Below are 21232 nucleotides of genomic sequence, written 5' to 3'. Positions count from 1 at the left end.
AACGTTCCCCAGATATTACGTCCCCGGACTTTTACCCCACACCCCAGAGGGCTCGTTGCGAAGGCCATGAACGACAGGCGGCGGGAGAAGGCTTTTGGCCCGAGCTTTTAGGACGACTAGCACGGCGGGTGGTAATGCCATTCTACTGGGAAGCCCGTCGGCTGTCTGCCGTTCCAGGGATGCGGAGATCACCCCTCACGTGGCTGCACTAGTCGGACAATGTCAACACCGGGCCCATAGCGTTGCTAGATAGTCGGAAAATACCTCCTCCATCCCTCATTTGGAAGTGCGGAGAAGATGAGTGGACGGTTTGAGGGCGGGCTTGAGAAAGTCCGTGTAGCGCTCCCCCGCATGTTGGGTGAAGTCGGGGTGAGTCGCAAGCACATGGAGACGGCAATGATAGTAGCGAATCGGTGCAGCTAACATAGGAATGATGCGACTGCGACACAGCATATATTGCGAGGGCCCTCACAGTTTAGAAAAATTGTCATCAACTCGAATACATTATCACATTTTCTCCCATCCATCACTAACTTTCCCTCACTCGAAATAAAATCAACATCATGGGTTCTATGCCTGAAGTCCAGCCCGCTCCCAAGATCGACCTTGCCGGTCTTGTCCCTGCACCAGTTACTCCATTCAACCGCGATGGGTCGGTTGATTATGCTGCAATCCAACGTCTTGGTTCATGGCTCGGCAGCATTCCTGGTGTTAAGGGGCTAGTAGTCCTTGGCCATGCTGGCGAGGGTACTTTCCTTACCCAAGAGGAGCAAGTCGATGTTATCAAGGCCTTCGTCAAGTCCGTTGACAATAAGATTCCCATTATCGCTGGTATCACCACAGAAGGTACCGAAGTTGCTGCGTTGGAAGCCCAGCGTGCCAAGGCCGCTGGTGCGCAGGCAGGACTTCTGTACCCATCCCATGGTTGGTTACGGTTCGGATACCAACCTGGAGGTATATTTACCACGTCTTCGGAATGCTGTACAATTGTGCTAACAACTACCGTAGCGCCCCAGGACAGGTACAAGACAGTGTACGAGAAGTCGGGTCTTCCTCTTATCCTCTTTCAATATCCCGACAACACCAAGGCGACCTACAACCTTGAAACGCTTCTAGAGATTGCGGCGCAGCCAGGTGTCATCGCTATGAAGAATGGTGTACGCAACATGCGCCGATGGGACGTCGAGATCCCGATCATAAAGCGACAGAACCCAGATCTCACTATCTTGACTTGCCACGACGAGTATCTTCTCCACACTTGCTTCGATGTCGACGGTATGCTTGTCGGGTATGGCAGCATTGCACCTGAGCCGCTCCTTGAGATGATCGAGGCCGGCAAGGCGCGCGACTACCCACGCGCACGAGCAGTCCACGACAGACTTCTACCAGTAACGAGGAACGTTTACCACCGCGGATCACACATGGAGGGTACCGTTGCGCTCAAGCACGGTCTGGTCGCTCGTGGCATCCTGGAGCATGCCACCGTAAGAAGTGGATTATTGCCGTTGCAAGATGGTGCTGAGCAAGAAATTCACGCCGCCTTTAAGTCTGCGTCATTAGGAAAAGTCGTTGCACCCAAGTCAGGTTGAGTGTCGCTTGGTGTCTTGTCTTCTTGAAGTGTTATTATAGAGCTTGAATCAATGTCAGCCTTAATCTTGAAAAGCGAAGTTTCCACCATAGCCAAGATTTCCGCCAGACCAGAACCCCATGTCTTCGCCATTGAATAGATGCACAATATCATCATTCGGCATGGGATTATCGGATGACTGCTGTGCAATTCCAAGAAACGTGCCTGCACCGCTCAGATATGCACTCGCCGCGTTTCCCATACCTGGAGCTTGCAAAGGTGCAAAGGGATTGAGGAGGCTGTATGCGTCGCTATTGGTCATATCCTGAGACGTAGGTGCTGGAACACTTGGGGAAATTTGAGGTGGCCCTGGTGGCATCATGGTATTTCGGGGTGTGATGTGTCCTGATAAGCCTGGAAAGTTACCTCGACTACGGCTTGCACTCCTATTCTGCATATGGACCGACGATGTGCTTGTGGTGTCCCTTCGCTCTGGTGCAGGCGCTGGCGCAACTGTAGAGCTCCATGTGGATCCTTCACGTAGCCGTGCTGTGAGATTTTGTACGGCAGTGATACAAGCTTCGGGCCAACTTGTCCCTCTCAATGCAAGATGCTGGAGTATTTGCACACTTCGATCCGCAAGGCGCAGCGCTGTATCACGCGCAAACTGTCCTTCAGAAGCAGCGAATACGACGATGAACACACTCATCCACACAGCCCAGGTGAAAGAAGGCCATACAAGTGGTGTGCTTTCGTATCCATTCTGGCCCGGTGAGCCGTCAAAAGCGCCGAACCCTCTGAGTGCTTTGTGTAACGTGTTGATGATGGACCTCGAGGCCGAAATGCATCTTTGGAGTGCAGCATTGTACGCGGAGTTCTTCTTTGATGTGGCGAGTACAGAGCGATGAAGTGCAAGTACGGATTCGAAGCGTAGCACAATCAATGTGACTTGATGTGCTTTGGTAATGCTTTGTGCTCCTTCATCATCGGAGAGATACTCATCCACTGTGTTCCACCACCTGTTGTGCTCCGCTTCAACCTCCAGAGTTTTATCGGCTTCATTGTAATCATCTTTGAGAGCCGATTTGTTCCGATTTTCCATTATGGCACCCCGTATGCTTGCGTGTCGCGCTAGGAACTCCAGTAGATTGAGGCGGTCATCACGCTCTGGAACCAAACCATTAGGGTGTGCCTCCTGAACTCCTTCCAAAAGTAAGACATACCTTGATCTTCACGAGCGTTGTGGCGTTCGTCATGCGGGAAGCATACATCCATTTCGTCGGACCGTATGCCAAGAGGTGTCCCTAGGCGGATGCATATGTATCTATCAATGCAGTAGATTGACCATAACAGGCGCTTACGTAATGCGCTCTCTTTGTCCACTACTGAAGTTGTTCGATGTGGACATCTGTGCAGGCCGAGCTGAAAAGCTAATCGGACAGCTAATCCTTCTAAGCGCGAGGCTGCATTATATCTGTGCATGGTGATTAAGAAAAGTTGAACACTAACGAGGGCTTGGAGCGATAGTATTGAACTCTCCTCGGTTAGCACCAGCTGAATACTGGTGATAGCATCGTTGAAGGAATGAAAGATGAGGGCAGAGGGCAGAACCTTGCGCGAAGCTTGCATCTGTCTCCGATCGGCGACAGAAATAGACATAACTGATCGTAGGATGATGTTGTAAAAGCTGTCTGATGGCGATGATGAGGGTAACTGTAGGCCTGTTTGGGTAATGCGACGTATGTAATCAATGAGAGAAGGTGCATTTATGAATGGGAACGCCGGATGCCAAAGATCGAAATAGCTTTGACTCATATCAAGGAGGTCCTCGAAGCTTAATGACGATGCATTCCCTGCCACAGACGGTGGAAGCACCTCGTTAATGGTCCAGAGCCATTTTGATGCACTTTTGGCAGCACCGGCCGGAAGTTGATCATCCTCTCCAGGTGCTGCATCGCTTTCGGGAGTCTGTACATTCCCAACCATGGTCTGGTTAGCTGCTGTGTTTGTTGAACGAAATCCGGGTTGGGCACGAGTTCCGGGACTTGCGCCGAACGTATTGCGGTTGAGATCCTGTGGGCTTGTCCCTTCTACACCAAACTCACGGAGCTGTTGGCCCATAGTCTGGAGAAAGGCCCTTCGTTTCCTAGTTCTTCCTTCACTATCTTCGACATTGTTGTTGTTGTTGTTGTCCTCGTCTCGGGCTCGACGTCGGTTAGGCGTTCCATTTGTCTCAGACATGACGCATTGTGCTGGCCTGTCTAGGCCGTCGATACTGTTTCGAGTACGTCATGAGATAGAATGTAGGTATAGAGTTGCGATCCAAGATGAGATCGATGATCGTGATACGAATGATGTCTGGTTGATGATGGCACGTTCGGGAGAAAGAGAGAATGAAGACGCGCTAGGTAGCCTAGTGGCTCGCTTATTGGGGGCAGGGAAGTTCAATGGCGAATTGTCCCAGCCCATTGCATGTCTACCTAGAAATGTGCGAGGATCGTGTGAGCTAAAAATATTTACGCCATCGCTCTGCGTTCAATACTTGGCTGTTATCAGCTACAGATAATTGAGCACTTGCTTTTGCAATATCAGACGCGTCTTGACCCAGATTGCTCGTCGAAGACGATGTGAACTTGGAGGGAACACTATCATCAAAGTTCACTCCCGTCCCAGACAGATCCACATTCAGAGACTGCTGCCACGATACAGCTGGGTCTGCTGTTTGCGACAAGTCTGAGAATGACGGCCTTGTGGCTGTACACGTCTGAGTATCTTCGAATTGCACCGACAATGGCGACGCATCCACCCAGGTGTCCTGCGGACTCATGGCATCCTGTAAAGAGCGAGTGGACCCAGCTTGAGTTGATGAAAACATAGATTGGCATCTTCTCGACCACCACTCGTGCCTATGTTTGTCTGTATCAAGAGGCAACCGTTTCCACTCCTCAATCTTCGCGGACTTGGCCTGTTTTTGGCTGAGATCTGCTAGAGCCTGACGCTCTGCCTCAGACAGTCGTTGCGGTTGTATCGGAACGTGTGACTTGTAGACTGCAGATAGTAGTTCAAAGACTACCACTTCTGTATCCAGGAGTCGTTGTTCAATATAAGATAAGTAACCTGATGGGATGCCCCTGATTACACTGTTAGTTAGGGATCATAGAAGCAGGATGCACAATACTTGCCGCTTGTTGACTGGAGGGTACCGACAATCTATACCTGAAGAAGCACATTGAGTACAGGTAGGCAGCTCTCGATCACACTGTACATGTCAATAAAAGATTTTGAAATAATAGCACTGGCTCCTACTCTTGACTTCTTCGTGCGACAGTGTTCGCACGATATTGGATACACTGTGCTTGCGCCTTCCTAATCGTTTCAGTATGCGCCAAGAATGATGATCTGGGGTAGCTAGAGCACTTACCATGGCATCGGCACTGTTCGAGCAGGACGGCGTGGGCGGTCCTATGTTCGTGCGCTTCCGGACTTGACTTTGTCCTAGCTTGCTTTTGCAAGTCCGGCCGCACGCCTTACCGCTTCGAAACACGTTCATGTGATTTCCTCATCCCAAGCAAATTCGACTCCATTTTCAAAGGAAATCTATCCCAAGCGGTTCTACGAATATGCGCTTGTCTTTTTTTCATTCTCTAGTGTAGCCCTATGGGTACTTACATCTGCCTATCGTCAGTCGTTGCTTCATGGACTACAACGGCCCCCCGGAAAGGTTAGACTTTGAAAGAACAGTCACATATTCATCGATATCAAGAAGTCGCAACCGTCGGTGTTCCTCTAGCAACATACCCACTTCATGTTTGCGAAGGAAGTAGCTGGCTGCACTGCCGCGCGGAGACTTTTCGCTTCCACAGCGTCCATTGCCGTTACAGCCGAAGCCTCGTCACCAATGGGAGGCCTCGATCGTCATTCAGGTTGACTTCGACGCGAATACATCTGATTTCTGAGTCAATGTCCCCCTAAGGTTATTGAGGTAGACTTGCTGGTGGTATCTTGCATGTTTTCAATGTGTTCCTGTCATCGCTGGCACGTTAATTTGTCTTCGCATAGTTTAGCGGGCTGTGGCGGAGCCTCTTTGAATGACGCACTGCTTTGAAACCTGCCAATAACAACATCAACAACAGCGAAGGATTCCTACAACCCGACAAGTTTCGTAACATGAAACTTGCGAATGCAAGGCCTTCAATCAGTGTCCGAAAATAGCACTCTGTCTTAATAGCTCACCTCACCCTTTGAGCATCTCGTCTTCATCTCTTCGGCACTCTGTGCTTTCTACACGCTCAGTCAGGGGAGGCGGACGCATCGGAACTATAAATGGGCGGAAGAGACAATGGGTACCTGGGTGGGCTTTGGGGTTTCGCCAAGCGGAAGCATGAAGCAAAAGTGGAAGAGAAGAAACCGAGGCGTTCGCACAGTGAACCGCCAGCTGACACAGAACGTCGTCGCAGGCAAGGCAAGCTACACAAGCCACCACAGGCAGGAATCAAACCACCACTCACAGGTACCGAGCCGGAACGATTGCGTCTAGAAAGGCCTCGTAACCGCCTGCGGAAGAGCTTCATATCTTTGACGACAATCCTGCAGCCTGCACCTGATCTGTTTGTACTGGAATATGAGCCGTATCCGCACCTCGTTCGTCCTGGCAAAGTTCTGGGCATTTACTCGACTTTCGACGCTGTCACTCTCGGAGCATTGAAGCATGGCGCTTACACATTCTCCCGAGAAGGCTTGCTCGATGGTAGTGAGTATCTGAGCTCAACGGGTCGCATCAAGTTGGTGCAGACAACGGTACAGCGTAGCGGAATGAAGGCAATGCTGCCACCGAGAAGCCGCAGTTTGGATGGCGAACCCATCAGACTTGACATACCGCATCCCAAATTCCAGGTAGATGAGTCGAAAGAGGTACCAGCTATGCACGAAGTCGTATATCTCGCGGCTCGTAAGGGGCCTACTGCAGCATCATGGATCGGGGTGTACGAAGACAAGAGCTTAGCATGGGGTGCCTGCTTAAAGGACAAGGCCATGTGTGCAATAGCCGATACACTGTGCGATGAAGAGAGAAGCATTGGCATACATAACATGCCGCAGATATCGGGAAGACTGGTCGGGAGCGGGCGTTTTACGTGGATGGTGGAAAAGCACATTATTGACCGTTCCGAGCCTGAACCTATTGTACTTGATCAGCCCACCTGGCGGGACGTATAGAGCAATGCACTTACTCTGCGTAGCCATACGATGTTTTTGGTACCAGTTTGCGCTTACCTAATCCTCGAATTTTGGTTGTCTATCATGGTTTGTTGCCCTCACTTTTACAACGCTGGGGCACCGTCTTTGATTCTACAGAGAACGCCACTGACTTCGTCTTTATAGTTACGTCTGCACCGCTTGACGTGCCGAGAACACGATATACGTACGCACATAACTTCGGTAATTCGAAACGATGCGGCGATGGTGCGCCAACGTCACCCCCCGGGGTCCGACTGCGCGCTTCACAGGACCTTTCTGCTTCTTCGACCTTCCGCGCGAGCTGCGGCACATGATCTGCTATTTAGCAAGGACCGCCACGCCTGATCTCTACCGCGCCACGCTCAATGAGAGGCCTTCGCCGTTGATCGACACCACTACGCACTATCAACAAGAAGCTGATGGATGGATGCCCGACAGACACTATCCGCTCTGTGTTCGGGTCAGCCATGCATTCCTATCAGAAGCCATGGAACAGTACTTCCGCAACGTTGGATGGGTCGCAAGAATTCCTGGCAGCATCTTTACCACCAGAATCTACTTGAACAGTGCGAAGTTTTCCAATCCAAGCAAATTCCAGATAATGCTCGAGACATCTGTGCTCACTTGCAAACGCAGGATTGTGGGATGGATTCCCAACTCTGACTACTCGCGCGATGTCATCGAGGTCTACAATGCGTGGCCAATGGATCCGTCTGAAGAAGCTCGAGCAAGGCCTTCGTGGCCCGGACGGTCTGAAGACTCTGTATATGGACCTCGCCGTCAGCCTCGACCGCACGAAGAATGTTGTCGCGATCGATCTCTCAGGCTTGGAGGCTATTGGATTCAGCATCGACAAGCTCGTTGTCGACGTTGCTTGCACGGAATGGGATAAGAAAAAGCTTGGCCAATTGGAGGGTATGATGAAGGAAGAGTTGAGACGGCTAGGATGTGCGTTGATTGGTCAGCAAATAACCTTCACCTTCACTCGAGCCCATCCAACCGAAGTTCGAGGAGCGCGCTGGCTTTCTGAGATCAGGAGGACGTGGTTATGTTTCAGAAGAAGCCCATCATGAGAGCGGGACCAAGGGATTGATCATGGCAGTTTCGTCAGAGCTGAGTTGGTATGGATGACAGGAGAGCACACACTCCGCTGAAACCAGGACGATCGTAATGGAAGCCACTTTCCGATTCGGGCCTATCTAGTACATAAGGTTTGGGACGTCATTTCCCCCAAAAACCTTAACTCAGCAAAATCAAAGTTCAAAAACACAGCCAGCTGTCTCATAGAAAACTTTCCATGTCGTGTGTCAAAATAATGTTTGGCCGGCTCGGACAAGCGACCGAGATGCTCTGGCTTGTGTGGGGCGCAACCGCCCCACGGCAGAAGTGGGGTACCCCATACCTGATCTGCATGCTTCTCCCATGTCCAGCTCACGCACAAACCTCATCTTGACCTGTCGTTTTTTTCTAGAAGCTTTGGAATACGCCTCTGCTTGTAACAAAAGGAAATTTCTACATTTGTCATAGCATGTTTTCTGAGATAGGCAGGCATTGGGCATCCCCTAAAGATTCGCGGTGTTTTTGTTATCTTCGAGCTTATGCACCATCTGCACCGCCATGCAGACCCGGCGGACACGGCATGACCTCGGAGAGGCAGGTGTATCCATGTCCCAAGACACAGGGTGAGATTACTGGCTGTCTACGTGGCTCTCAAGGGTGGTATCTGCACGCTGTGACTCGGTGGCCCCTTGCTCAGTTCCTACAGTACCAAACATATGTAGACCACTATACCAATCTTGCTCTTGGCTTGAGGGCTTCAGTACTCTCTGGCTCGCATCCCTAATGACCGGCCTCGTTACGAACAGCTTGCTGTTCGTTGCAAGCTGCTTTACGACACTTGTCACGTGCGCATGTGTCGCAGATTACCCAGAGCGAAGTCTTACGGATCCCTTGATACTCAAGCACCCTGCTGTTGTTGCAGCTTTTGAGGAAGTTGGGCGGAACCTCTCCAGTCTATACATCAACACTACAAGAGATGGGCTCAGTTTTGCAATCGTACGTGCGCGATGCTCACCTCAGGAATGGCGCTCACGCTCGACATAGGTGCATGCCTCTACGCCTGGCACGGTGTATACGTTCAATAATGGCACACTCAAGATGAATGAGACGGATGTGGATGGATATGCGGAAAACGTCGTTACAAGCGACTCAATTTTTCGCGTCATGTCAGTTTCCAAGAATATCGCCATGAGCTCCGCTTTGGTGGTATCGAATATTCCCAAGCAGCCTCAATACCTGAGGCTGAGTTTGGACACGCCTCTACGCTTGGTACTTCCAGATTTCACATTGCCAGAGAGAGACTGGAACGATGGTGGCAGCGAAATCACCCTCGGCATGCTCGCAAGCCACACATCCGGCACCCCAAGAGAAAGCTACAGTACTGGCTTCAACATGATTCTCAGCAGCGGGAAAGCAGACTTGCCAACTATTGGTGCCGCATGGGGTAGCGCAACTCCGCAGGACGTGATTGATGGAATGGCAACGACAAATCTGATGTTCGCACCGGGACAGCGAGCTGCATATTCGAACGTTGGCATCTCGCTGCTTGCATCTTCAGTTACGGCTTACTTTAACAACGTCAGCAATACCGATCTATCCTGGAGCCAAATCACAACAGAACAGGTCCTGCAACCACTCAACATGACACACACTTTCTTTGGCCCCGTTCCGCAAACCCTGCAATCTTTCATTGGCATACCTGGCGGCGAGAACTGGGCTAACCTCCTCATCGGCGAGGGCTATAACCCTGCCGCCGGCATGTGGAGTTCAGCAAACGACCTAGCAAACTACCTCTACGGCCTCTGGCTCTCTCCATCTCCCGAGCTTATAACGAAGTACCAGCGCCGGCGCTCGTTGAAGCCCGTAGCCGGTCTACCAGACGGCCGACAACAAACCGGACCAGGTTGGGAAATTAACCTCATCACCCTGCAAACCAGTACCAACGCCTCCCTCGACTCCGCGAAAACATACAGCATCTTCGGTAAGTCCGGCGACGGAGGCGGGTGGCATTCCTGGATCGACGTACTCCCAAACCTGGGCTATGGCATCGTTGTCCTTACGCAGGAAGCTACCATCGAAGGATACACAGGTCTTTCACCAACAGCGATTCGCGACATTGTGCATGAGATCCTCGCGCCGGCTTTCGCTGAAGCACTAGCTGCGCGCTCGGCCGAGCGCTTTGCTGGGATGTATACGATGGGTCAGGATACAGGACTTCTCACTGATGTCGTGGATACCACTGCTGTGAACACTATCACCTATGCGACGCTCGAAGTTGAAGATCAAATCCTTTATCTGCGCTCGCTCGTCGTGAACGGCACTAGTGCATTGGAATCCATCGACCGTCTGGGTTGGAATGGCGATACAGGTCTAAGACTTCTTTCGACCCCACAAGGCGCCATGTTGGAGCCCGCTGAGGGTGCGGCTGAGAACGCGGAGTTTGGCGAGGGAGCGCAAGTGTGGCGGTTGATATTCCCGGGATTGAAGACGTGTGATTGGTTTGATTATGATGGGTACAAAGATAGCAAAGGGTGGCCGTTGAGTAAGGTTGTGATGATTGAGAAGGATGGAAAGGTCGAGTTGAGATACCCGCCATTTGACATTGTCGTTAGCCGGACGTGATGGAAAAGACGTTTTGTTTTGTAAGTTGAAAAGTCTGCGTGAGAGCACGGAATATGTGTATATGTATAAAATCACTACTACAAACATCAGCTGTTCCTGTCTGCAAGGTCAAACACCTAATTTATCGCGTTCCGTTGGAGCAGACTGAGCCTTTAGCCTACAGAGAGCAAGGGAGAACTTGTGCAGAACCTGGCAAGGAAAAAAGAGCTAGTTGTGTCATTGTTCATATGTCATTGATACATCTACACACCGTGAATCTGGAGCATCCTAGTACCAAGTGGCTCAACCTGCTCCTTGGGTATCCTAAACACCTGAAATGCCGCTAAACTCCAGAGACCGCATTGCTAACGGATGGACTCCTGTCGTGCACAATCGTTTGTGACTTGTTGGTACTGCATATTTGTGTACTAGTCTATCCCGCCAATCACCCTCGAGGCTTGCCCCAGAGCTCTTCTTGAGGCAGGCCTTGTGAAGTAGACGCGCTGTTGGGCCCTTGAGCTGTGTACTCAACGCCACAGGAGCCGCGTTCCAGCGCGAGAGTATTGAGATCCCAATGAAGCTGTTCGGATGCATCGGTGGGCAAGCTGACCCTGGGACGAGCGTGTTGCTGAAATTGGGCATGGTTCGTGGTACCGTCATTCGATGCCATGAGTGACAGGGACAAAGAATCAAGCTCAGTGGCGAATTCCGCCTCTTCCTTGCTCACTTCGATGGCAGAGCAGATATTGCTCGGTCGCATCTTCGCTTTAAGATCCATCTCATAAGCCCTCCGATCGCGCGCATAGTCGGCTTCAAGTTGTCGATGCTCCAGATAATACCGATCATACTGTTCCTTAGTCATTTGCGCTGTGGGTGGGTAAGAGGCAAGATGCTGTGCTTTACGCTCTTCCCAGATCTTTGCCGCCTCGGCATCCATACATTCGTTGCATATAAATGCTGGACCCGAGACGTTTCCGAAAGGTTCTATGCAGTTCGCACCGCAATCTTCCACTAGATCGGTGCGAATGCGATGCGAACACAAAAGCTGATGGTACAATCTTCCTTGGCATGGCGCGAAGCGTTTTGAGCGCACGTTGTTGAAGGGAGATGGAGCGGACTGGGGTGTGGAAGAAGCCACCTGCGTTTGCGAACTTGCACCATTTGAATCTGGAGGAGCTAGTCCAGCCCCATCTGCAAGCCATGACTAAATTTGCATGAGACATCGTGTCATCAGAGACTTTGGGTGTAGAGGCGGGCGCACTGAAAACGTTGTTTGAGAAGTCCATTTTCGTTGTTTCGTTGTTGAATGTGATGTTGGTAGGTTGAGTGGCGTCAGCTGACGACGCGTTCTGGTGCCTTGAAGGTTGCGCGGGTTTGCCCGGTTGCAGAGAGAAGGTTGCAATGTGTTGGGCAATAGTTAGAGGGTAGCGATAGGTGTTGCGCACGAGAAAGAGTAGGAGGCTATATGCGTTGTATGATTCTGTAAGCGTGATTCGGCATCGAGCATTGTGCGTGTACAAGCGCTTGGGTGAGTGCCTGTCGTGTAACGCTAGCTATCGCAATTCGCGTGCGCTCTTCTTGCAATCCGTGACAACTAGCATGGGCATTTCCAGGTGGAGCGACAGTGATGAATATCTCGAGTCAATAATGATAAGGGCAGAGGCTCGTGAGTTGCAAAGTGCTGAGGTGTGAATGGAATGCGAATGTTGAAGGCTTGGCGGTGATGGCGATCAGAAGGCGCGACGGGGCGTGACAGGCTAGGCTAAATACGGCGATAGCACGTCATCGAAGGTTCGAGCAACCCCAGTCTGCACCCGACCGCCTCATTTGGCGATAACATCCCCGCAGCAATCTAAGGGTCTCTGCAGATTCCCAACGCCCTTGAAACCTGTCCGGTTACAGTGGAAGAATAACGTGCCAACCTCAGCAAATCACGCTCTTGTACGAGCAAGCATAGGGCGGAACGAAGAATATTGAAAGCATCGGTTATACTCGGAACTAAAAGACTCGCATTGCTACTTTCGTAGGCTCAATCTTTTAAGTTTGTCATTCATGAAATAATGTAGACCTTATAACAGCTCTAGACTCGCTCTCGCGGTCCACGCAAAGTCGGCTACATCATCCTACTGCACGTGTTTCAGTAAGATGGATGGATACGCTTAGTGGTATTGGCTGCCATACTTCGCTTTCCTTCATTATCTTCTGGACTGTTGCTGCGGTGATGCTGCGTTACCTGTATCCAGCTTATCTTGCAAGAGAGACTCTTTGTAACCAAGCACCCTTACACCAGGAATCTGAAACCATGCTCTGATGCCTCGCCCGGAACCGCATTTATGGCACCTTCCACGTGTTCTCCTCGATCAAGCTTCCTGTTCAATCTACCGAGTATGATCCGCATGATTACTGTCATGATGATTGCTAGTGCCGCTGTCGCACAATCCACGCTGAGTGGAATTGTCAAGTCGGGCTGTGCACCTCCTTTGGGCTGTGGATACATGTAGCTCGCATAGATACTGCTCGTGTTCGAAATTGCGTTGATGAAAGCAAGTGCTGCGGCACGCTTTGCAGGCGGTCTCGGCAGCGAGTTGGAAATCCTAGAATCTCATATCAGCTCTCTTCAAAAACACAGTGTATCAATAATAGTTACCAAGCTAAGCATACAACATAGCCTGTATAGACTCCGGGAACCATAAGCATCATGGCGACATATCGGGGTGCGGTCGAGTGGGTAGCTGCAGCGAGAATGAAAGCGAAGACGCCGACGCATAGGGGCAGGACGATATGCAGAAATCGCTCGCCGGTTCGATCAGCGTGCCAAGCATTTAGATAGGTCGTGATGACTGCGAGCACGTATGGAGGTGCGGTAAGCAGAAGAGTGTGGATGTTGTCGTAGCCTAGAGTTTTGACAACCTGTACGAATGTCAGCACAGTTCCAAGTAAAGCTGCCCATGGTATATACTTACGGTCGGGAAGAAGTTCGTTACAGATGCCGATGAAACGATGGCTAGGAGAAGAATTGTCAGTACCCAGGTTTTGATGTCCATCAAAGCGAGCTTCAAGCCATGGAAGAATGTCTGCGATTGTGCATCTTTCCAGTCGTCTTCTCCGATGTCCTCTTGCAGGCGATATACAGCGAGTTGGCTTTCCTCCTCGGTAAGCCAGGACGTGGTTCTTGGGAAGTTGGGTAAGATGAACAAGGCAGAGAATGCGATGACGACCGTAATGGCTCCCTCGATGATGAATACCCAACGCCACGCACGTAGCCCATGCGTCCCGTCCATATTGCTAGTAATTCCAGCGGTTACTAGACCTCCAAAGGCTCCCGAGATAAGACTTCCAGAGTAGAGGACAGCGGTTCGAAGACCCAACTCCTTTCTGGTATACCATGCCGAAAGATAGAACAGACAGCCGGGGAAGACTAGATGTCAGTATATGAAGTTAGTGTATGTCTCCCATGTAGTTTGTGCATATGATTTACGTACAGGCTGCTTCGACAAAACCTAGGAAGAATCGGCAGGCTACAAGTCCTCCAAAGTTTTGGCACGCTCCGGTCGCACCTGAGATGATTCCCCAGACAATCATACAGCATGGGAGATAGATCGCAGGTTTTCCCGTCTTGTTGAGGAACAGATTAGACGGAATTTGCATCAATATATATCCAACGAAGAGGATTGAGACGGTAGTCTGGGCATAGGTCAGCGTCTATGCGGCGGCCGTGTGTGCAGCGTCTGCAGCCTACCTGGTATTGGACACTCGTCAACTCCAGATCGTCTTGCAGTCCTGCCAACCGGACTGCTGCGATGTTGTTCCTGTCGAGATAATTCATGATGTACATAAGAATTATCATAGGGAGCAATCGGGTATCGATCTTTCTCCTCATTCGCGCTTCTGCATGTAGGCGCTGCTCTTGCGACATGGCAGCGACGAGCGGAGGCGGTACGAGCTTGCCACTTGAAGATCCATTGGTTGTGTCGACTTCATGCTGAGCTATATCATCCGACATGCGTTCCGTTCGTACTTTGCCGTCCAGGCTGGATCTGGTAGCCATTGCGTGGGCGTGTAAGTGAAAGTTTTAGAGCAGACAAGAGGGACCAAGAATATCAAGAGCACAGAAGCTTTCATGTATCCGAAGCTTACATGCTGTACGCGAAGCTAATGCAGGAATATAGCGCGCCATGTATCCCGTTACTATATCGAGGCAAGAGGTGAATGGTGAGTGGTGAACAGCTTCCCGAGCGGGTCCGTGGCCTGTCGAGATTCCTGGGTTTTCGCCATTTGTGCCCCGGCATCTCGGTCCGCGGCATGAACACCGTTTGACAGATGGGCGGATTGGGTCGCTGTATTCGTAAGAACGAGTGCTGATGCACGATGTCACGTCACCAGTTGAAGCGAGTGGTTGGTGTAGATAATAGATTAGCTTGCGGGGTAAAGCTCTAAGTTACCGAGACGTCATACCTTGTAGCCACGAGCTAGCCAAAACGGCAATCAGACCGTTCCTGAGCAAAATATATAATGCCTCGCTTATTGGAAACAAAAGTTCTTCCAAGCCTTTGTCGACATCAGCTTCCATCATTGCGGCGCGCCGATAACCCAGCCAGGATCCTTAATCTCCTCTAGTACCTCTGGAAACACCTTCTCCATCTGTGCAACGACTTCACAGAACCTTTGCAGCCAGACTATGGCTCTTTTAGGATGTTTTTTTTATATGCGTTCTCCCATATCATCGATGTGAAGAAGGGTTGCATATACTTCTTGTTCTTCGGCGCACAGCGATTGATCTGCTCATTTTAAGCCTTGGGGCTACGCGCACCACAAGCCCATGTGGACAAACCATCAAGAATAACTTTGGCATTCGCCGAGATGCTTTTTTGATGAGGTAAATCCGGGATGGCGTGTTTCTGCATACTTCATTGAAGAATTACAGCATCCAGTCATATGGAACAAGACCTGGGAACGGGAAAGCGAAATGGTACTTGTATCTCTCCCCATCTTTCCACCAAGTGTGGAACATTCTCTTTGTCATTTTACGAGCTTCATTTCGCATTACTGTCGGTATGTGTTTTTTGTTCAGACGTCGAGTCTGCGGAGCGAGTTGCTGCTTTAGAAAACCCGGGTGTGTTTCGTAAATGTCTTTCAGGTGGTGTAGTTCTGCTGCCAATGCCTTTGTCCTGACTTGGTATTGCATCGTGAAACGATTTTCGTCTTCATGTAACGACCAGTCTGAGCCGCGATAGAGTAGGAAGCGTAACTGTCTAGATGGCCAAACATGGAGGCATGACGATGCTGATTCTCTCGATTTCGGTGGCTTGAAACCTGATGCTGACAAAACAGTAGGCCAAGGTAACCACCGCGGCGCATAAATTGATCAACATTCATATTTTCCACATGATCTCACTCTCTCAAGAGAAAGCAAAAATCTAAACACAGCCATTCACATCACTTCATAGCGAACCTCTCCGCTTTTCGCACCACAATTCGTGGCTACCAAGTCTGAGGAAGATATTGCAAAACGACTCCGCGATGACGAATCTCTCATAGATGCCAGCAAAGCCTGTAGCTGGACTGCATGGCATCTCCCCAAGTACGATGAGGATAAGGGAAAAGCCATTGCTTGTCATCTTGCGCCTTTCCCAGGGTTGAGCCACGACATCAAACGTACCATTTACGAGAATCTCTTGAACAAGATCATGAGAAACTTGAATCCCGGGATCAAATTAGTACCTTCTGGCACTATGCGAGAAGTGGAGCAAGATCAACGACTCTTACCATCATCAGAGCTTGCTACAGCTTTAAAAGTCATTGAGCATTTTCACGACACTGCTGTTATAACGGCAGAAACAACAGCCTCGACCATTTTCGCGTTAATTAAGCAACAGCTCGGTGTAGACTTAAATGAACTTCCAGACGATCAAACAAGCTCGGATATTCCCAAACCACCGCCAGTACCCCAAAAGCGTCTTTGTTACATCTGTCGATTTACCATTGCAAACCACTACCTGTCACATCCGTCTCTATGTGTACCGTGTGGTACGTTCAATTATGCCTCTTCCTCGCTTTCTATGCCACCGAAACTTAACCCTGCCGGCGGATTTTACCACCCTGGTCACGGGTGCGCGACTCAACCTGGGGTATCCTACCGCTCTGAGATTGTTACGCTGTGGCGCGCGCGTCATTGCAACCACGCGGTATCCAAGAGATGCTGTCGCTCGGTATTTGAACGAGGACTCTGGTATCTGGAAAGAGAGGCTGGAGGTTGTTGGGGCGGACTTCAGGTCAGCTGATGATGTTTTCGCTTTGGTTCATGAGACGAAGAAGTGTTTGGCAGCATAGGTAGATGGGAGAGAAGCGAAGTTGGATGCGCTCATCAATAACGTAGCGCAGACTTTGACAGATAGTGTGAAGAAGGAAGCACGCGCAGTACGTCAAGAAGAGAAGCTGAGCCATGATACGAGTAGTACTGGACTACTTGTTGAAGGCGCATACACAGCAAGAATCAGAAGAGGAGCTTTGCCCTTGGTATTAGGGTACGTGGATGTCGTTATGATAGCATCTCATGATGTACAAGCCGGAATCGACACGCCAAACCCCGAATCAACAGCCTGTGTGAGTAATTCTACCCCACCAAGTGACCTCGAACCCTACACAAAATCCTCTTGGGTCCAATCCCTCTCCAAAATTCCCTACGAGGACATCATATGCGCCCACAGCGTAAACAGCTTCTGCCCGCTCATCCTTATCCGCGAATTATTCTCACTAATGGGCTGCGCCAAATCCCCATCGTCCTCAACGCCCACCAAACCGCAAGGCTACATCATCAAGTCTCCTCGCGCGAAGGCATTTTCAAGGACCACACAGATTCTGCAGCGAAAGCAGGCAAACATGTACACACCAACATGTCCAAAGCTGCGCTGAACATGATTACCGAAACCGAGGCGGCGACGGCGTGGCACTCACGGCGCGTTGCGATGACGACGGTGGATTCGGGGAATATGAGTGCGGCGCCGGAGTATGAAGATGCTTTTGGTGGTGTGAGACCGATTGGGTGGGAGGATGGTGCGGGGAGGGTATTGTGGCCGCTGACCGTTGGTGAGATTGAGGGGAAGGCTGTTTGGGGGCGGGTTTTGAAACATTGTGGGGCTGTGGAGGTTGATACGGGGATGGGGAGAGGATAGTAGGCTTTGGTATTGCATCGCTTCAACACGGTATTACAAGTGAGTCTGCTGTCATATCCTTTCGCTTTTGCCATCTTCGGAGGGTTGGCGAAGACTCGCTGTTGCTGTTGGATCGGTATTGCCGAGTATGTCACTGCGACACAGTTTAGCCGCGAGATAATTATCGGCGCTGGACATCAATGTACCTTGAGGTCTCGCTTAGTATGCTATCCGATATGCCTTTTGTGACCGATGGATCCGGCAACGGTGTGGACATCATTGTTGAAATTGGGGGCAGCGATATGGGGACAGACGAGTTCCTAAAACATCATCAGTCTAGCTGTGATAGAAAGTTGGTGAACAACATACCCCGAACCACTTTCTACTGTTTCGTTCGTGCCAGATCGTTCTCTGCTGCCGACTTGCTCAGGCATCGTTTGTGGGGATGTCGTGTCGCCATCAGAGTCACTCTATACCGCGTGAGTCAAGTCGAGAATGTGTGAAGCATTACATGTGCAAATGACAAACCTCGAGCCCCCCAAGAAACTCGTCAATCTCAAGCTGCACCTGTCCACCATAGCTTGTACCCAAGTGTTTGAGAAACCCAACCAAACTCTCATTGCGTTCATTTGCTCTAGATTTCTTCAGTTCAAAGCCCTTCCCCACACACATGCATATGAGAGAGCCGATGACGATCCCGACCGCAAAACTTGTGTTTGGGAACACACTGCAGGTGTTTCGAAACGTAAAGACATGATACAAGATTTTCACTCTCCAAACACATTATTTATCCAAATAAGGTTTATCCAACATACTCTTTCAACCGATTCCCTCTCGACAGCGAATACACACACCGGACGTGGCCCACCAGACAATTCCTGCATTTCGGCGTCTCACCCGTGCACCGAATCTTGCGCTTGCGACACTGCCTGCACGCGACGGAGCAAGACTTGGGTGCGCGAGGTCTCGAGGCAGATTTGGCCGGAATGTAGTATTCGCGTCCTGGAAGCCTGGGTATAGCCACTTTGGACGCCGACGATGAAGGTTCCATTAGAGACCTTGAGAAGAAGAAAAGCTCGATTCAGCCAGAAAACATATTTGAAAACCATGGGCATCGCTTTGACAAAAGGGCCTTTGCTGGTCGGCTTTATTGGGTGACGTTCCCTGCTGGATCTCGATCATATGCATCAAGCCGTCGAGCCGCAATGGCGACTAGCAGGATAGGGAAGAGTCGTTGAAGTCGTATACGCTTGGCCGGGAGATTTCCAATCATGTCGATGAATGTAGGCATAGTGTCATTAGCATCGTTGCTAGCGTAAACGTTAGGCGAAAACGTCGCCGTCACAGGATCCAACCGATCGGATTCTAGTGTGAATGCCATGCGTGACGCCAATCAGGCACCCTGAGTGCGGACAAGATGGCCGCAAAGGCCTCGTTGGTGCGGCTCTCTGCGCCGTTTTTCTGGGGTGCGGGATGTTCTACGTCGGCTGCGGCGCATGAGATGGGAGATTGCATGTTGCCTCGATGTGAGCGTGCTCGTTTCATTGATCGCTGGCTGCGTCCATGGCGCGCATGCTGGTGTTACAACATTAACGCCAGAGTAGGCTTTTAGCAGAACATAGAAAACAACCGTAGACTTGAAATACTCAAGGGTACCTGTAGAGTGGCAGGCCATTCGTGTACGTTTTCAAGGCGGTGTGAACAACACAATCGTGGGGTACTTCATCAAACGCTAGCAAAACGAGAATCACGCCATAGTTCAATCACTAAACCGTAATTCACCTTCACCAAGCTTAGCTGCGCACGCGACGACTTTGAGCCAGTCAAGATTGAAGTGTGTTATCGGTCTTATCTGATCTGACCCGTCCCTTACTAGCGTTCGATGAAGTGCCTGAAAATATATGGTAAAACACGAGCTCGTTCTCAGTGCACGTACCTAGATTGAGAGACTTGTGAGTATATGGACAATCATTTCTTAACAGTTCCTTTTTTGCGGAACAGCGCAATATTTCTCTGATCAAAGTAGTATACCCCCACAGTGTATGAATCCCTAGCTCTTTGCCGTGCGTAGCAACTAGGCTGTCGTCGAACTTTGATAAGCTCTGCACGCAGAGAAGTAGCCATGACATCTAAGTCATATGCTGTTAAGTATACGCTGTTGAAAGCCGCATCCCCCGCCGTCAAATCTTAAGACTCCAACCAGAAGCCATATTGGGAGAGTCCAATCGTTGATGTGCAACCGTCCACCTCGGTATGTTGAATCTGTGCAACAGCCCATGATATGCAGATCAAGTATCTGCGCCTTTTTAAGTTTTGTAAGACTGAACGATATTTGCTTCGCAGCGAAGCAAACATCAGGCACTTTCTTACAGTAAATGCGGTGTGTGATAGCACCACGCAACCCATCGAACACACCGTACTCAAGAGCAGTGCTCTTCTCAAGAAAAATGCAAGGAAAACGAGTTCACTCCCTGCTTCACTGCACCCCTCACGCACCACCAATCCCCAGAATCTCATACCCGCAGACCTCCAAACTCACCTCCACGCCCCCAACCTTCCTAAACCTCGTCCGGGCATTCCACACCTCACACCTCTCCATCTCCTCCGGCCACATACGCACCAGCCGCTCAACCTCGCGTTTGGGGATGCGCATCGTACATACAATCTTGACGTCCGTGTCTTTCCTGCGCGTCTCCGAAAGTGCCAGACACAGCGCCTCGATGCCCATTTCGCGCTCGAAGCGGAGGAAGTGCGTGGGCGGATTGGGACCGGGACTGGGCGTGCCGTATACGATTGGGATGGCCTGGTGGTGATGTGGAGGATTGTGATGGACGGGAGCAGGAGGTGGTGGCGGCGGTTGCGGGAACAACGCGCCAGCTTGGAATTGGGAGAAGGGGATTGCTGGCGGGGGAGTTTGCGATACATCATCGCCCCCTTCGGCATTCCTGCCCTGTTGATTCAGCGCGGCGATTTGCTGGCCTAGCGCATTTTGCACGGCTTGGACTTGCACCACGATGGCGGGGGGTAGACCGGCGAGGGCATTGTTTTGCAGACTGTGGGCTAGGAGAGCGGTGTGCATGGTGAGGTTCCGGTAGAGCATGGAGATGGAGAGATTCTTCAGTTTTGGCAGGTCGAACCGCAAGCTGCGCTCTGTAGTCTTGCTCCCGAGATAACTCGTCCACAAGCGCAAGTCCTTCTCGCGAATGCGGAAGAAAACGCTGGTTATATTGTGTGACGCTGGGGCGGCAATGATGCGGAAGATGTTGCAATCGGACGGATGGACGAAGAGGAATGTATTCCTGCTATACAGCATCGACACGCTTTCTTCGTAGACTTGTTTATTGGCGCGGATGAGGCTGACGCTGACATGATGCTTGAACTTCTCAGGCGGAGGCTGAAGTGGGCGCGGACACGGGAACGGGTGCGAAGACGTGAGCGCGAAGACATATATGCGTTCGCGAAGTTCTCTGGGCAGAGACAGGAGCAGGGAGAAGGAGGCGTCAAACGAGACTGCTTGCGACGCGGGCGACGGGTTGCTGGCTGAGGCATGGCGAGGGCGAACTGGGCGACTGGGAGTCTGTGGCGGTGCGTCAAGCATGGTGGTATCTGATGTGCCGCT

General features: G+C 50.8%; 12 protein-coding genes across 12 annotated transcripts; 6 read left to right on the top strand and 6 right to left on the bottom strand.

Annotated features, from left to right (window-relative positions):
* Positions 1 to 563: 563 nt before the first annotated feature.
* Positions 564 to 1589, top strand: SNOG_02409 (hypothetical protein; the record flags this gene model as incomplete). Its single annotated transcript, XM_001792963.1, has 1 exon — positions 564 to 1589. The coding sequence occupies one exon, from the start codon at positions 564 to 566 to the stop codon at positions 1587 to 1589; it is 1026 nt and encodes a 341-aa protein (XP_001793015.1).
* A 60-nt stretch (positions 1590 to 1649) lies between these two features.
* SNOG_02408 (hypothetical protein) lies at positions 1650 to 3808 on the bottom strand (the record flags this gene model as incomplete). Its single annotated transcript, XM_001792962.1, has 4 exons — positions 1650 to 2770; positions 2791 to 2891; positions 2929 to 2975; positions 3077 to 3808. 4 exons carry the CDS (start codon positions 3806 to 3808, stop codon positions 1650 to 1652), a joined length of 2001 nt encoding a protein of 666 aa, XP_001793014.1.
* A 265-nt stretch (positions 3809 to 4073) lies between these two features.
* On the bottom strand, positions 4074 to 5437 carry SNOG_02407 (hypothetical protein; the record flags this gene model as incomplete). The annotated part of the gene is made up of 4 exons (XM_001792961.1): positions 4074 to 4636; positions 4989 to 5050; positions 5237 to 5238; positions 5366 to 5437. The coding sequence occupies 4 exons, from the start codon at positions 5435 to 5437 to the stop codon at positions 4074 to 4076; spliced, it is 699 nt and encodes a 232-aa protein (XP_001793013.1).
* A 453-nt stretch (positions 5438 to 5890) lies between these two features.
* SNOG_02406 (hypothetical protein) lies at positions 5891 to 6781 on the top strand (the record flags this gene model as incomplete). The annotated part of the gene is made up of 1 exon (XM_001792960.1): positions 5891 to 6781. The coding sequence occupies one exon, from the start codon at positions 5891 to 5893 to the stop codon at positions 6779 to 6781; it is 891 nt and encodes a 296-aa protein (XP_001793012.1).
* Positions 6782 to 7016: 235 nt separating this feature from the next.
* SNOG_02405 (hypothetical protein) lies at positions 7017 to 7875 on the top strand (the record flags this gene model as incomplete). The annotated part of the gene is made up of 2 exons (XM_001792959.1): positions 7017 to 7496; positions 7522 to 7875. 2 exons carry the CDS (start codon positions 7017 to 7019, stop codon positions 7873 to 7875), a joined length of 834 nt encoding a protein of 277 aa, XP_001793011.1.
* A 1084-nt stretch (positions 7876 to 8959) lies between these two features.
* Positions 8960 to 10483, top strand: SNOG_02404 (hypothetical protein; the record flags this gene model as incomplete). Its single annotated transcript, XM_001792958.1, has 1 exon — positions 8960 to 10483. One exon carries the CDS (start codon positions 8960 to 8962, stop codon positions 10481 to 10483), a length of 1524 nt encoding a protein of 507 aa, XP_001793010.1.
* Positions 10484 to 10679: 196 nt separating this feature from the next.
* Positions 10680 to 12130, bottom strand: SNOG_02403 (hypothetical protein). Its single transcript, XM_001792957.1, has 2 exons — positions 11724 to 12130; positions 10680 to 11666 (listed from the first exon to the last, which is right to left on the bottom strand). Exon 2 carries the CDS (start codon positions 11397 to 11399, stop codon positions 10908 to 10910), a length of 492 nt encoding a protein of 163 aa, XP_001793009.1. The 5' UTR covers positions 11400 to 11666; positions 11724 to 12130; the 3' UTR covers positions 10680 to 10907.
* Positions 12131 to 12793: 663 nt separating this feature from the next.
* On the bottom strand, positions 12794 to 13743 carry SNOG_02402 (hypothetical protein; the record flags this gene model as incomplete). Its single annotated transcript, XM_001792956.1, has 4 exons — positions 12794 to 12831; positions 12899 to 13022; positions 13124 to 13372; positions 13426 to 13743. Coding segments are annotated over 4 exons (693 nt in total). The 3' UTR covers positions 12794 to 12829.
* A 2758-nt stretch (positions 13744 to 16501) lies between these two features.
* On the top strand, positions 16502 to 17302 carry SNOG_02401 (hypothetical protein; the record flags this gene model as incomplete). Its single annotated transcript, XM_001792955.1, has 3 exons — positions 16502 to 16734; positions 16938 to 16986; positions 17010 to 17302. 3 exons carry the CDS (start codon positions 16502 to 16504, stop codon positions 17067 to 17069), a joined length of 342 nt encoding a protein of 113 aa, XP_001793007.1. The 3' UTR covers positions 17070 to 17302.
* SNOG_02400 (hypothetical protein) lies at positions 17143 to 18497 on the bottom strand (the record flags this gene model as incomplete). Its single annotated transcript, XM_001792954.1, has 6 exons — positions 17143 to 17268; positions 17352 to 17767; positions 17864 to 17933; positions 18000 to 18083; positions 18142 to 18247; positions 18466 to 18497. 6 exons carry the CDS (start codon positions 18495 to 18497, stop codon positions 17143 to 17145), a joined length of 834 nt encoding a protein of 277 aa, XP_001793006.1.
* Positions 18498 to 19030: 533 nt separating this feature from the next.
* SNOG_02399 (hypothetical protein) lies at positions 19031 to 19349 on the top strand (the record flags this gene model as incomplete). The annotated part of the gene is made up of 2 exons (XM_001792953.1): positions 19031 to 19139; positions 19249 to 19349. 2 exons carry the CDS (start codon positions 19031 to 19033, stop codon positions 19347 to 19349), a joined length of 210 nt encoding a protein of 69 aa, XP_001793005.1.
* Positions 19350 to 20101: 752 nt separating this feature from the next.
* On the bottom strand, positions 20102 to 21211 carry SNOG_02398 (hypothetical protein; the record flags this gene model as incomplete). Its single annotated transcript, XM_001792952.1, has 1 exon — positions 20102 to 21211. The coding sequence occupies one exon, from the start codon at positions 21209 to 21211 to the stop codon at positions 20102 to 20104; it is 1110 nt and encodes a 369-aa protein (XP_001793004.1).
* Positions 21212 to 21232: the final 21 nt, after the last annotated feature.

This window comes from Parastagonospora nodorum, assembly GCF_000146915.1.
Source record: "Parastagonospora nodorum SN15 chromosome Unknown scaffold_3, whole genome shotgun sequence".
In the NCBI taxonomy this organism is placed as follows: domain Eukaryota; kingdom Fungi; phylum Ascomycota; class Dothideomycetes; order Pleosporales; family Phaeosphaeriaceae; genus Parastagonospora; species Parastagonospora nodorum.
The sequence above is the reverse complement of the archived record's forward strand: the minus strand, read 5'-3'. Positions and strand labels throughout refer to the sequence as shown.